The 14557-nt window shown below is 39.1% G+C and overlaps 2 protein-coding genes across 17 annotated transcripts in view; both read right to left on the bottom strand.

Annotated features, from left to right (window-relative positions):
• Window positions 1-64: 64 nt before the first annotated feature.
• Window positions 65-5712, bottom strand: LOC111243794 (serine/threonine-protein kinase RIO3). The gene is made up of 4 exons (XM_022789898.2): window positions 4966-5712; window positions 3142-3444; window positions 2551-2796; window positions 65-1378 (listed from the first exon to the last, which is right to left on the bottom strand). The coding sequence occupies exons 1-4, from the start codon at window positions 5027-5029 to the stop codon at window positions 423-425; spliced, it is 1569 nt and encodes a 522-aa protein (XP_022645633.1). The 5' UTR covers window positions 5030-5712; the 3' UTR covers window positions 65-422.
• A 1021-nt stretch (window positions 5713-6733) lies between these two features.
• Window positions 6734-14557, bottom strand: part of LOC111243793 (uncharacterized) — a 162216-nt gene continuing 154392 nt past the window's right edge. For 15 of the 16 annotated variants that reach the window (XM_022789895.2, XM_086981471.1, XM_086981472.1 and 12 more), the window contains one exon: window positions 11726-13586. In XM_022789895.2, the coding sequence (XP_022645630.1) occupies window positions 13329-13586 (258 nt within the window). In that variant the 3' untranslated portion in view covers window positions 11726-13328. Of the gene's footprint in view, window positions 7169-11725; window positions 13587-14557 lie in introns of those variants that run through there. The other variant, XR_015322162.1, reaches the window with a different exon arrangement.

Below are 14557 nucleotides of genomic sequence, written 5' to 3'. Positions count from 1 at the left end.
AGAAACCCAAACGTATTAAAAGATATCTTCCAGAATCAACTTATCTACAATGAACACTCCGCTGTTCTTATGTTTGTAATAAATTTAGTGAAGATCACAGTAGCTTCCAAATGTTTATTAGGAGCTGTATCACACATGTTTTTTTATGTTCGATCAATGATTAAAGTCGAATAACAGTATGCCAGTTTCATCAAGATCCATACTAATACGAAATTCTCAAACTGAAAGCCCAATCCCGAGTGGTCAGCTCCAAGTGTCTTCATGTACATAAATTTAGCTATTATAAAGCAGTAAGACAGCTGGAACACCTTGAGCTAAGTTTCTGGTGTGCAGACCTTGTTGCTAGTGGCATGCTTCAAGGGTCCGAATGGAAATCTGGTTATATTCGGGCTTCTATTGTTATCGGGTTATTGTCGATTTCATTAATCCGTAACAGCAGCAGTATCTGACTTAGCCACATTAAGGAGGGCAGTTTCGTGACCAAACATGATTTCAAATCGGTCACTTTGATCGTAAAATTGCTCATTTTCTCGTTTCAGCAGATCCTCCTCTCGGACGAAGTTACGAATCTGTGAAAGAAGTTCGGCACCCTCACCGGGCAATTGTAGACCAGACACATCCCGGAAAAGGGCTTTCGCTGCCGGCACGCCAGGAAGCCCCTGTTTGCGGAAAAACTCTGAAATGTTTGTGCAGTCACGGAGAAGAAATTCGAGAGCATGAGGATGAAACTGGTCCACAGCTTGGGATACATCGATAACCCAAACGTGGCCAAGGTGCCAAAGTAAATTATATTCGGACAGGTCAGCGTGTACCAGTTTACACGTACTATAAAGCCTTTTCAGTATGGTAAAGCATTGATACCAAGCTTCTCGAAGTTGGTCTCGATTGAGATGAGCGTCACGAAGCTTCGGAGCTGGCTTGCCTTCGCTTCCTATAAATGTCATTACGAGCACGTGTTTCTTGAGAATGATAGCCTGCGGACAGTTGATCCCGGCACGGTGAATTTTTTGTAGATTGTTTAACTCTTTTTCGGCCCACACATGAATAGTCTTCCGTGGGTTGAGCTTGCAACGGTCCTTGAATCGAAAGTCCTCTTTGATATAGTCCGAACGATTTTTGAATTCATTCAGGGTTGTTTTGAATACTTTTATCGCGCACTCTTCAGGAACGTTGAACTCCTCGTTAGATCCACCCCTTGCATGGAAGACGGTCGACTCTTTGCCGGTAGAAATACAGCCATTTACTTCGTCAAGTATCTGACGATTGATCAGTTTGTAAATGAGAAGCCGCGTATTTACGTCCATACTCTGTTCGACAGTAGCTTTTTCCTTCTTGTCATGGAGACGAGCAGCACGACGTTCCTCCATCTTCGAATGGACTGTAATTAAACGAAAATCATGCAGCGTTAAACCCAGAATGTTTTAGTTCTCAGCGCAGCCCCAGGTAGTCACTCCGTTGTCGAAAAAAACATTCAATACGTGAAACAGCCGGAAATTTTTCGTTTATTGCAACAGTGCTCCTAATCTACTATACTATTTATGTTTCTCTGGATTTTGTCGGATTCAAATTAGCTGGACTGATTTTTTTTGGGAAACTAATTTTTGTTTTAGGAAGATTTGCACGCAGAGGAGTGCCACTTACACAAGTTTTTTCCCGTAGCACACAATACCAATTCGGTTGATCGTAAACTGACAATATTGACTTCATAATACTTTATATTTGAAGACAACGCCGCAGAAGTGCTTACGCGGTACCATTAACATAATCTGCGTTGATAACTAATCAGTGTGAAACTTTATTGCGTGTATAAGTGTGCTTAACGTGTCTTGTATGACAAACTGTGTTCAAGCTATATTGTGGAAAAAGCTATCAGATTTGGTTGGAGCTCTAGCCGGCCGTCCAAACATTGTAACCGTGTAGCAGTTACCGTAAACCTATTATCAGATTGTATTGGTCTATCTATGTAATAGTCTAAAAAACGTCAATACAAAGGTTAAAGCGGTTAATATCCCGTAGATTTTCATTGATTTCGTGAGAGAAAGGTTCAGGACAAAGTGTCAAAAATTTTATGTAAATATCGGAACACAAAAGCGTCCGTATGCATAATATGCCCACCGAGACACATCAAGGCAATGTCACAGAAAGTAGCCAATAGTAAATCGATAGATTTACACGTATATTACAAATCGGCCAAAACCCGATTGAACTGATGTTCGTTCACGCCGAGAACGGATCCTCTTCACGTGCGTACCAAAAGCCAAGTCAATCAGCGAGTACTAAACAAGGCTTGTAATTATTTTATAGAGATGTACCAACATGCTACGAGCGAGGCATATCTATTGGCTAAGCCCTCTGTCGAACATTTCAAAACAGCCTGATGAAATAACTACAGAAACGTAGCAAGTTAAACGACTCTTAGTTAACTTATAATATACTTGAGCCACAGTCTTCGTTCGCCGAGGTGAACGAATTACTAATCAGACAAAACTATCAGTAATCTAATTATAGCCAAAAAAACTAGTAACCGAAGATCATCACTATGAATTGCACCTCTAAGGGAGTTATAAACGCTATTATTGAGCTTCATGTCGAAGCCGGAACCGTCCCCAGTGGCAATCGACGAAGTCAGTTCCATCACCTTACAAGCGTGTCGCCTGCCACACATTTCGGCATCGTGCTTCGTCTTCATAATACCGTCTTGGTTTCTTGAAAAACCACGGAACCCGATAGCTGGGTCCGTGCGCGCTTGTGTTGCAAAACGGTCCACGTCCTCGATCTCAGAGTCACTCGAACTATCTGTATCCGTATTGAATGAAAACAGTACATGCAGACACAGATGGAACAAATTAATTAGGCTAGCATTGTTTGATTCGCAAGCACTTCCAAGTGTTATACGATAATGCTCAAACTATCATTGCTAGTTGCAAAGGAACGTACAGAACATCTATAGACATTGATCATCCTACGTGCTTCACAGGTGCATTAATGCTGTACGGTGTGATGTTTAGCGTTTCGAGCCAGACGCATCCTCCTGCCGTTCTTGCAACCGCGATACAGATGGTGATGTATTATAATAATGTATTAAGGTCTATAAGGTGTCTATTAAGGTTAAAAAATAACGTCGCGAACAAAAAAGCTTACCTTCCTCGCCGATGGAATCACCGTTTTTGAGCTTCCGTGCATTCGAACCATCGCGATCGCTCCCCAATGAAATGCCTAGAACCTCGTGACGATTTTTTTCCACCTGTGCTTCATGATCAAATTGCTCCTGTAGCAACTTTGCCAAAAGGAGATCATCATCAGTATTAGGAACGACCGCAAGGCCTCCGGTGCCTGAGTCATCGGAAGTGTCAGAGCTACGGACTTGATTTTCAAATGGTATCATTGAAGCAGAGATTAAATTCTCACGCTGGAACTCGCGCGCCAGCTCCTCGCTCATCACATCTAAAGAGAAATTATATTAACAACGTCTTACAGTAATATATTATAAACACTCACAACATAAACAATATATTGTTCAGATCAACTTGACAGCCTATACCTGAGGATTTTATAGTGAGTGTTGAAATTGAAGAAGGTACACAGAAATGAGAACCGAGAAACAGAGCATATAAACCAAGGCAACTACTGTAACGGCATTAACCACTAGGTCATGGTATATCTTATGTATTACGAAGCGAGAATTTTTACTTAATCTTGATTAGCATATTGGGCAATTTAGGGTATTTTGCGCACCCGTGTAAATGTTTACAAATTACCTCTTCCATACACGGGAATTCGGCAACCTAATTAAAGGTCTAATTACTTTTTGAGCCCTTTGGTCCACTTTAATCATAGGGCAAAAAGAAACATTGCAAATCCTGTTTGAAGGGATCAAATCTGAGCTAAGAATTTTCAATAATCCATTGCATCTCATTTGTTGGGTGTAAAACGTCACTGCCTGATGCATAGGTAGCATCACAGGCCAAAAGTATGGGTGAGTATCCATATTTTAATCACAATTCGAATATATATGATTGCGTGAAGTTAAAGTGCGAGATTAAACACTCTGGTATTAGTGTATCTATTTACTGATATATCAGTAAGGTATATGGGACTAATTTCCAATGCATACATACTAAGCCATAACGGTTGTACCATAAACGAGAAAATATTATAGATAAAACTTTTTGCTTCAAGGAACTCGTTAAAGGTGGCAGGCGACGCGCCGCTGGCATGACTGTTAGTGCCCGGTTTTATCGCTGCCATTATCTACTACTAGGTCGTGGTTGTTTTGAGGGGCTTTCAGGATGACCGAGGTGGCATAACCGCGCTCGGGCAGAGCGTGACACACTTCTTAAGTCTGACTCGTTCTCGGAGAGTGTTGGAAAGTATAACTTTACCAAACTACCAAGAAGTTTTAAAAACATCTCTCTAGGTTACTTCATAGTGCACTACGACATCGGCTACATACATCATGTTTTCGACGATGATACATTATTACCATGTTGTAGGTAATTTATTGGTAAACTACGCATAATAATGTAGAAATGGCAGAAAACTGTCTATACGTTTATGCAACATAGATAAGCCAGAATTTAAGATGTACGTCAAAGAAAGCATTACTCCATGATGCGTTGCCGTGAAGTTAAAAACCAACGAAGTTTTCTTTTAATTTAAACTCTATTCCTTCGGAGTGAGTTCTAGCACAAAAACAGCTGATCACTGAGACAAGCGGTTACGAGCCGAGTGCAACAATGGCTAATCCAGAGTGATGCATTAAAACTAACACGTACGCAACGATTGGCGCAACGAAGTCTTCATATGTGAATAAACCGTAATGGAAATAATCCGCGAGTGGCATGACAGCATCCGAAAAAAAGATCCGATAGGGTTTAGATTTTGCCTGGTGTTGTAAAGTCTAGACCGAATACTTTAGGAGACGCTAAATTTTAGGCCAATATACTATCGTCCTCTGTTGCTCACCATCGAAAGACGCTGCCTGCTGTTTGGGCAGTTTTCCCCAGGGACATCCGGTGCTGCCGCTCATTGTCACGATTTTGATCGGTGCCAAACGTCAGTGGACGATAAACAATTTTTCTCCGTTCGTTTTAAACGAGGTTTCGCTATCTATCTTTACGTCCTGCTGTTTTTATCTGCCCTCGGATCGTCTACGATCAAGCCTCGTCGTTTTTGGAGGGGTCGCTATGAGCGATTCTCACCAAATCGACCAGTAGGATCGCTTCGATCCAGCAAAAACGAGACGATTTTTGCTGCCTCCCTTCCTGATGTTAGTGTCGTTTGCGCTTGAATAATTGCTTCAATTTGAATAACTTATTGTTTCTGTGATGATGAACTTACGTACAAATAACATACAAAGCGTTAACGTTAGCTCTCACGCTTGCCGATTGCGATACAGCAGAGTATTCGATAATATCTGATGAATGGCCAAAAATTTAATCACGAGTTAGTTGCAGATTAGAAAAGAGTGATATGCACCAGATTTCCACGAATTTCTTTAAATGGGATTTTTGAACACATTGGGCAGAGCCCAAAAACTTTGCTTCTATGCGGCCATTGTTAGTGATAGTGGGGCTTTAAGCTATATTGAATATAGCTTAAAAAGACGCGATGTCAGCGCTTTTATGCCGCTATGTCACAAAAATTGTTCACACAACGCTGTCGAAACAATGTTCAGCTGCCGAGCTGTAGCTCGATGTGATCTATCAGCAATGATCGCTGCTTGTGTGCACAGAAGATTACCGTGAGAAGGTCTTTAGACGGGCGGTCGGCCAGTGCCAGGAGAGAAGGTCTAAATGTTAGTTACAACAACGTAAGTGGACGTAAAACTAATTTTTAAACAGAACGAAATAGAGAGAGAGTTACAACTCTGCTTTTAAATATATTCATAAACTTAAATATATATTTTCGTTGTTGAATGTTTAATTCCTGTACACCTTAATCGATAATACTGTTTAAAATACAGTGAATATATTAGAAACATTTTGGTGATTTGGAAATTATATCTGAAGTAAACAGAAGAACAGCTACTCTTGTTAATCGTAATAATTTTTCCTAATTGCTTATGTATGTTCCACCGAAATCAAAAAGATCCGAGCCTTTATACCTTAGAAAATACCCGTATTACTTTCAGCAACTACGCTATTGGTTTCTTATTATCATAATTAGTACTTACCGCCTTTTTGCAAACTTAGTCGTTTTCAAAACAAATAAAAGAGCAATTTTATAATCGTTCTGTATGTACCGTTTGATTTGTTTACTATGTCGGAGAACGTGTGCATTTATAATGAGCGCATTAAAAGCATATGACCCGAGTACGACAGAACTCGCTGAATACTTCGTAAATAGACATTTTTCCATGAATTATTGGAATTAAATCAAATAGGCGTTTCAGTGAACGCCTAGAACTAGAAAAACCAAAAAAGCTTGTATATTTATGACAACAATATAGAATAAATGCTTTATTTAAATAAGTCTCCATATACTTTTGCACTATTACTACTGCTATATTTACCATCGTCGCACGTATTTTTGCTTTTATTGCGAACTCTCAATGTCGCTTCGTCCGGTTGTGATAATAATATTACTGTTATTCTTTTTACGATCTTCACGAGTTATATGGCGCTACTAATTTTTCCCTTATTTTTATTACTCATCATCATCATCAGCATCATATCTATTATTACCGGGTGTATTCTTATTAAAAGCTACTCGATTCAATAATTATTGTTTCTTTTTTTTTACCCAGACCTTATTTAATCAAACCGGTTGCCTAGCGGCCGACTAGAAACATTTAACGTAACCGTATATAGTAGGGTTATTTAAGAATTATAAGTATAACTATTATCATGATTTTTATGAATGATCATCTTGTTCGTAGTGTTCTTTTACTGTATTTCTTATATACTTGAAACTTTTTCATTTTCGATTTTTGTCGTTTTCAATGTATAAAGTATATCTTGTAATACTAACACATTGTAATCGTCCGATAGTATTGAAATATTTCTATTAATTAATTTGATGCATGTATATACGAAATGGGTCGGAGTGACATCTGCAGTGGTAGTCAAAAGACCGCGTTGTATGCAAATATACTCTTAATATTATCATCATCATCATCGAGTTCTAGTCCTCGAATCGCTTTTAACGTTGTCAACTGGTCCCGCGTCTAGAAAAAAAAAAAAAAAAAAGGATCCACATAATGAAAATTCATTGTTGTCAAGAGTGCCGAGACAAGAACATAACTGAAATGTTAGATTACGATTCTTACTTTAGTCCCTTTGCCTCTGCTCTGAGTTGAAACTACTAATATATATATATATACTCTTGTTTTTTTTTACGTAATGATTAGGCGCGCATTTCGTGGGTTGGCCTTTCACACGATTACTTCAAATCCTTTGTCCTTTTCCTCTTCTACATATGAACCTCGTCAAAAAAATGCCAATCGTTTTTCTAACTAGATGGTTCCAAAGTCGAACATCTCGGTTAATACGGGTCGCGTTAGGTCGGTGCTGGTGTGATTTGAAAGGTGAGGAAACAAAACGTGAGGTCAAAGTATAGTGCTAAAATTGTTGTAATGCTTTTATGCAGGCTTGAAACAAGGCGCCTTGAAGATGAATGGAATTTCTGTAAGAATTTGCTATATTTGCGATTGTATAACGATATCTGTTCCCATAGGCTGTTCAGGCTGAGAAAAAAATTGTATCGTTGATGGTCAATATGCGTTATTGGAGGAAGCGGATAACTGAGTCGTCTTCGTTTTAAAAATGTTCATGTAAAAGATGCCCCTCGTAGTGCTAGATGAATTATGGGAGATGTCGATAAACTTATTACGAAAGTTGAGTAAGGCCGACACGCCAATAGGCGTGATATTGTCGAGGAACTCGAGTCCCACTACAACTACAAGAAAAATCTCGACGTTTGGGTACCACGTGACGTGATGCAAAAGAATTCACTTAATTAAAAAAAAAAAAAAAAAAAAACGCAAGCTACGCAGAAACGCAAAGAAATCGAGCCATCTCTAGAGTGACGAAAAGTGGACCACATACGGTAATGACGAGCAAATCAAAAGAGAAAAAACAATTAATTTTTCACAATCTGTAACAGATTGCTCGCCAGATTGACGCCAATGAAAACGATGCCACGTATTTGGTGAAACTGAAATAATGTGACGCATTGTGTCTGGATAACGATTAATTCGGATTTCTACTGTTAACAACCATCAAAAGTGTAACAACATTAAAAAAAATCGACCGGAATTGGCATTGTTTTCCACCAAAAAACATGAATTTTTTGCTACCTGGCTGGAAAATTGTAGTACATTCGCCGCATAGTTGGAGCCTTGCACCATCAGTCGATCATTTACTTTAGTCTTTAAGGAACTCTCTTAATGATGTTCACTTAACTTTTCACAGGGTTTAGGTCAGAAACTGCACAAACTTCGCGATGATGTAATTGTTGTATTACCAAAATACTATCGATTAAAATGGCGCATATGTTGCTTAATAACATTATTTTAAAATATAAATAATTAGCTCCAGTTTTAGCTCAAGAATTGTCATTTTTCGACAACCTTATTTATATATATTGTCCTACTTGTAGCAAGCTGTCGTGTTTCCTCGGAGGTGCGAAATAGATATCGTTTGACAAAGCAGTTGGCTTTATGTCTCAACGGATGCGAGGCCTCCTGTAGGGAATTCTATAAGAACCTGACTTTAGTTTTTAACGAACTCGTATAGGGGGCTTAATCATATTGCTCAACTAGCTATAGTTAGCCAGTGAGCCTTGTTTATTAGGTAATATCGGGATAATAATATTAGGATAAATCGAACATATGAATTTAGTTTAGGACTCATTTCGTACTAAAGACTAATAAATTCGAAAGTAGAAAGGCACCTTTATCCGTCATTTGCTACCCTGTATACAAATATATGAATATCCACAGAGATGTCAGTTATTCAAGTTGTCATTATGATAACGACTGGATGTTCTGTAAGTTCACTTTCTACAGGTGCTCTTTATCCGTCTATATGTGCATCGGTGGGATATTTCTATTGTTGGCTATCATTTGTTTATATCATTTTGATAACGATGAAGAGTACGAAAGATAGCCAATGCTTAACCTGTACGTACTAATTAAGATGGTATTCCTTTGGCACTCGACGAACGCCTATTCGCTCGGTACTAAACACCATTATCTTGACAGCATCGCCGTCACTCATCGTACGCAAACGTCTCATTTTAACTAACTTGATAATGATTAGTAATATTTTATTCATGTGCTAATAACATGAAACAATAACTATTATTGCGACTTATGTAATTTTCACTGTTTACCAATGGGACGTTTTTGTGTTACATATTTTTTTGTCCACATTAACCGCTTTAGTATTACTAAAAATAGTCGGTGAGGTATTCTAATCATTATTGCATGCTTGTACAAGCACTCCTTCGTCACTGTACCTCAGAGCCTTGACATGAACCTCGAGACGTTTCCGCTACGATATTTATATTCATTACATTGTATAGTATACCAACACTGATTCGTTATGTTTCTTGATAAGTAAAATAATGACTTTTTACTTATTAAGTCTCTCTCATATGTCGCGTTCAAAAGGGACATATTTTTTAGTACTATATAAATACGTCACATACGCCAATATGAGCGATGACTCGTTTTCCACTTGGCTTAAAAGTCTTTAGCGAAAGCCGGTGCCCATTCATTAGATTCCGAATGGAGAGTACTGCTGCCATTCTACTTAGGCTCATGTTCATCAACAGTCAGATAAAAAGCTCCCCCTAAGATGGCCCTCTATTTTAAAAATTGTAACAGGGTAAATAATCGATAATTGCTCTTTAGGTGGGTTTTTAATGATTACTATTACGAGAATGCGCCGTTTTTTGTGCTTAAAATAAAAATTATTCCATCAATTGTTTCTATGGGAAATGATAGTTGAAGTTATAGACTTTGAAAAAAAATAAGATGAAATTACTTGCTTTTAGGTTAACCGGCTAGTGGGTGCAGCCAACACTATACTATATATGCGTTTAGCATATGATTGATATGATACAAACACACGTTTAATTGTGATGTTCGAGTACTATGAAATAGAAACGTTAATCAGGGCAAAGTTAATTCAAGTACCGAATTACTATATTTTCATTGAGCTACTGAATAAGGCAAATGAAATCACTACATGCAGTTAGGCACACATTTAACTTAAAAATCGTGATGGCGGTGCATAAACGCTTACCCATCGGAAAATCAATGAAATCAGCTGGCCTGATAGTTTGAATAGGGTACTCGCTCGTTTAAGGTCGACGGTAAGGAGTGGCACTGTTCAGTGCTACGGTGATCGGTATCTCTGCTGGTTTCTACCTGATGCAATAGACCCTTATTCCCGCAGCCTTAGTGGCCTTACTTGCTAGGTAACTGGCGCAGTTTAATTTTCCTCTCAACACAGATTTGCTGTTCGCTTCCACAGAAGTTAACGCAGAGAAACAGGCTTTCGTTTACAGGACTATGATAGAACAGGGCGCGTATGTATATACGGACACTATTTTCATACGATTTTTAATCAGCTACGGTTGCAATTACCGTATAATTTGCTTGCTAAGCAAAGTCACGTTAGCGCTACAGCCCGTATTGCGAATCAACCAAACTTCTGCAAATTGTCTACCGGTTGAAGTAAGCAGGGAAAAAAGTTGGCGATGATGACTTGCTTAGTGTGCAGTAATACCATAGTGTGCCAGACCAACAATATTACATTGAAATAACGATAACAATCAAAGGTGGCGACCGATGCTCTGACGACGAGAGCTGCACGAGCTCGTCGAGCGTAGAGATTTCATGCACGCCGCGCAATCTGGACGCTTTGAAGCCTTAGCTCGATTTACGCAGCTCTAGAATACGCTACACGTTCGAGAGTTCAGCATATTACGTTACGTTATTCGAGGTCGTCGTCACGACGGCAAGTTAATTGTTGTGGTAATAATCGATAAGGATCGTGCTTACACAATGATGTTCATTTCGATAGTTGTACGCCAGGTGACGCAGGGCATTTGTATCAAGTTAATTTCTTATGGTCTCTTCAACACAATGTCTAGTAAGCTCTCGAGTGCGTATCTTGTGCTTCTGTACATCTTCACGACATTAAATCACTTTAGCCGTTCCGGTTAGTTCAACCACAGTTGACAGATATATTTTCAGTCCATATCTGTCGAATATAAGCGATAACTGTGTCCGCTTCAGAAGTTCTGTTGCTTCAAAAACCTTGCCATATTCCGAGCTTTCTCAATTGTCATTTTATCCGATTCGTTCTTACGGCCAAATGTCGGCTTTGAGCAGCGGCGGCCGACACACATAAGTACCTAGCCCCTTATACTTGAGTTTGTTGTACGTATGTTTAATCTACCTAGACTAAATAATTATGGACAATCGGTAAAATATTTAAGTGGATTTTTTTTCATCTGGTATTAGGGCGTGTAGACGAAGAGCATCATTGAAAACCTACTTGTTTTAAGAAAAAATGTGCCTGTCCTTGGTTTTTTTTTGTGATTAATGCCTAACGCGAGTATTGTGAAATGTCAGTTCAGACAATACCCGCCACCGTCGTCGATTCATAAACGATTGGGCATGTGTTTCCGCAACCTAGAAACGAGCGTACAAAGTGCACTTGATGAAAACACTATTTTTATAAAGAACAACGCACCTGTACAGGTCATCTATCCAAAGTTATCGCCGGCAGCTCTGCTTAGCTCCCTTTTTATAATTACAGTGAGCTTTGGATCTGTTGGTCGCCGTTGTTAAACATTTTACAGTTCCAATTAACTACTCTACAGATTCTAACTGGTACATTGACAACGTACCGGGATTACCTGCTGTCCAAGCTAGAAATTGTCTCTTGAGACCTCACATTAAACTCTAACGAGTAAATCTAAACATGTAACAGTCTACTTATATAATTTATAGTGATATCATCAATACACACGCTGTTACTCATTAAAATAGATAGCACTGACTAACGGATAACTATTTATCAACTTTTACAGTATCGGCGATATTCATATTGGCCGTGGCTTCTGCACGATCTATTGTCTGTGTATGATTTCTGGATTCACTGGTATTATATGTTTCGATTTCAGTTCGATTTCAATATTTTCATTTACTCGTTCTCGGTAGCGATCCCGAACAAGGTACTCAGTCGTGACGATGCGTTTAAAAACGGCTCCCACCACCCAGGTCCTATTGTAGAATTCACTTTGTCACCGTTCGTGTCAAGTTAACTGGGCGTTTAACTATCCCTATTGAAAATAATTACTTATAGTTTACGTGACACGGTTCGATTAAAAAGTGCGTTGATTCAGGGAGTCTAAAATAACTATCCGTTTTACCGTTTCAACGCAGCTGTCATTGACTGTTTAGAAGTAATAGTGTCCGTACTATACGGCCACAAGTTTGCCGGATGGATTAGACTCTGCCTATTATTATTATTATTTATGCGCTCGATAGTTTATATGTATCATGTATGTAACGTGTGGTTCTCCTCGCAGTTTACGGGGCATCGGCTTGAAAAATACGAGCTTCTGCCTTGGGAGACCGACTATTCAATAATGCATGGTTGGCTAGCAATATGAAAAATTAAAATTTATTATTTTATTCCTGTTGTTTGTGTGTACACGTACCACCGTAAATAGTAAAGCACTCAATGTGCTAGCTTGTTGTATGAAGTCATTGTAATGATTACTGAGAGGTCCGCGCGATTTGCCGTTTATACGTGTGTGTGTGTGTGTGTGTGTGTGTGTGTGTGTGTGTATTTCTTTTCAGAAAAGCGCATGTATCATCCCTTTTTATCTGACTGACGCTCGATACTGCTCTTTTCGTAAGAAGCTTCATCTTGATAACTAACTGTGCAGTCTACCTTCTGCATTAACCAACGATTACGATGAAAATAAAATCTACGTTCCTATAATATACTCGTTACCTTTTTATCATGCCTTTACACACTGTAACACCTAGTTACTCTGGCACAGATGCGTGACGTTCATCAAACACAATATTCACAAAATAGAATTCATCCAAGAGCACACATTTTCAGGGAATATATAAGTATATATAAATACAATAGGATAATGCCAACCATCTGAAACAATTCATTGCTATTACCCTTGTAAGATTATAAAGCCGCAGTTATGATTTTGGTCCGGTTCATATTAAGATTGATTTATCATTTGTCATGCTTGTAGTATAAGTGTAGTGCAGTCTAAGATTGCTACTTCTTCATTTTTTTTTTTCATTTTTAGGATGAATATAATGTGTTCCTGCTGTCTTATAGGACGTGCAAGTTGTCGCAGCTGCTGTGAGCCGCACCGCTGAAGGTACCGCAAGCCTTTCGAAGGATCTTCTTGAGGAACATCTTGGCCCTCAGCGGTCGCTTGTGCGTCGCGCCGTGACAGTCACCTGGTAGGTCGCCAGGCGTTTGGTTTAGCGAGCCGTTCTGCATCACTGGGGACGTCCTTGTTCGCATTAGGGGCAAAATCTTAAGAGTGGTACCTTGGCTGCGTTGCGAAGCACTACGCTTAATCAACTGCAAAGAGACAAAATTAAGAAAATGGTAGTAATCGTAATATATTACTATTTTCGCTAAACGACTCATTATTAATAAACGAGCCTCTTTACGTTTACGTTTAGGACCAATTTTTATATATGGGAATGAGGAATCTTTTTTCACACATCTGCGTACTTCCGCTATATCGATGTATCTTTTCCGGTTGAAAAGAGAAGTAGGAATGCTTCGAGCTTTACGTCCGGCACTGCTGTTAGGCCATCTATCAGATGGCCGGTTTCCCGCACGAAACTATAACTGGGCGGGCCATGCTGGGAAATACAGTTTGTGTGCAGTAAAATAACCAGTAGCGGAGAAAGAAATACAGGACCCGCTAAAAAAGGATGCACAACAGCTCCACCGCCAAGTTGATGCTGACGTGCTTTAGACGGATGATAAGAAATTATCAGGAACGGTTTCAACTTCACAATACCGCGACCTTGACAGCAGTTAATACAATGAAGAATACTTCATTAGAGTTCCTTCCACAGAGTAACTCGAGAAATGTCTGGATCATCAATGAACAAAAAGCACGCAAGAAGTTATATCAAGTACTCCCCAATCTACATACGGACAACAATTTTATTTTAGATAATCAACTGAAATAGCACGAAGATGTCAACGTCCGCTATAGTGTCTACTAGACTATGTTATGCTAAACACGATAACCTAAAAAAGGTCGTGATTAGATCGTGATGATAGGTCGTGATGGGAAATTGCCGCTTTAGACACCAAGCATGAAATGGTCCAGCATTAAAAAGTTTCATATCCGCATGCTTCTTCTTGTAGTGCAAATAACTTGAAATGATAAAAATTTTGCAAAAAAATCCGAAAAATGTGCTTCGAACGATGAAAGTTGAGAAACTGAGACGGTTAGACTCATATGTATCTAACACTGCGCTATATATATAGCGAACGGTACGCAGTCACTGCGTTCTTTGGCGCTGAATTTA

This window comes from Varroa destructor, unplaced genomic scaffold, assembly GCF_002443255.2.
Source record: "Varroa destructor unplaced genomic scaffold, Vdes_3.0 BEIS01000002.1, whole genome shotgun sequence".
Classification (NCBI taxonomy): Eukaryota; Metazoa; Arthropoda; class Arachnida; order Mesostigmata; family Varroidae; genus Varroa; species Varroa destructor.
This window is presented reverse-complemented; position numbering and strand designations above follow the sequence as displayed.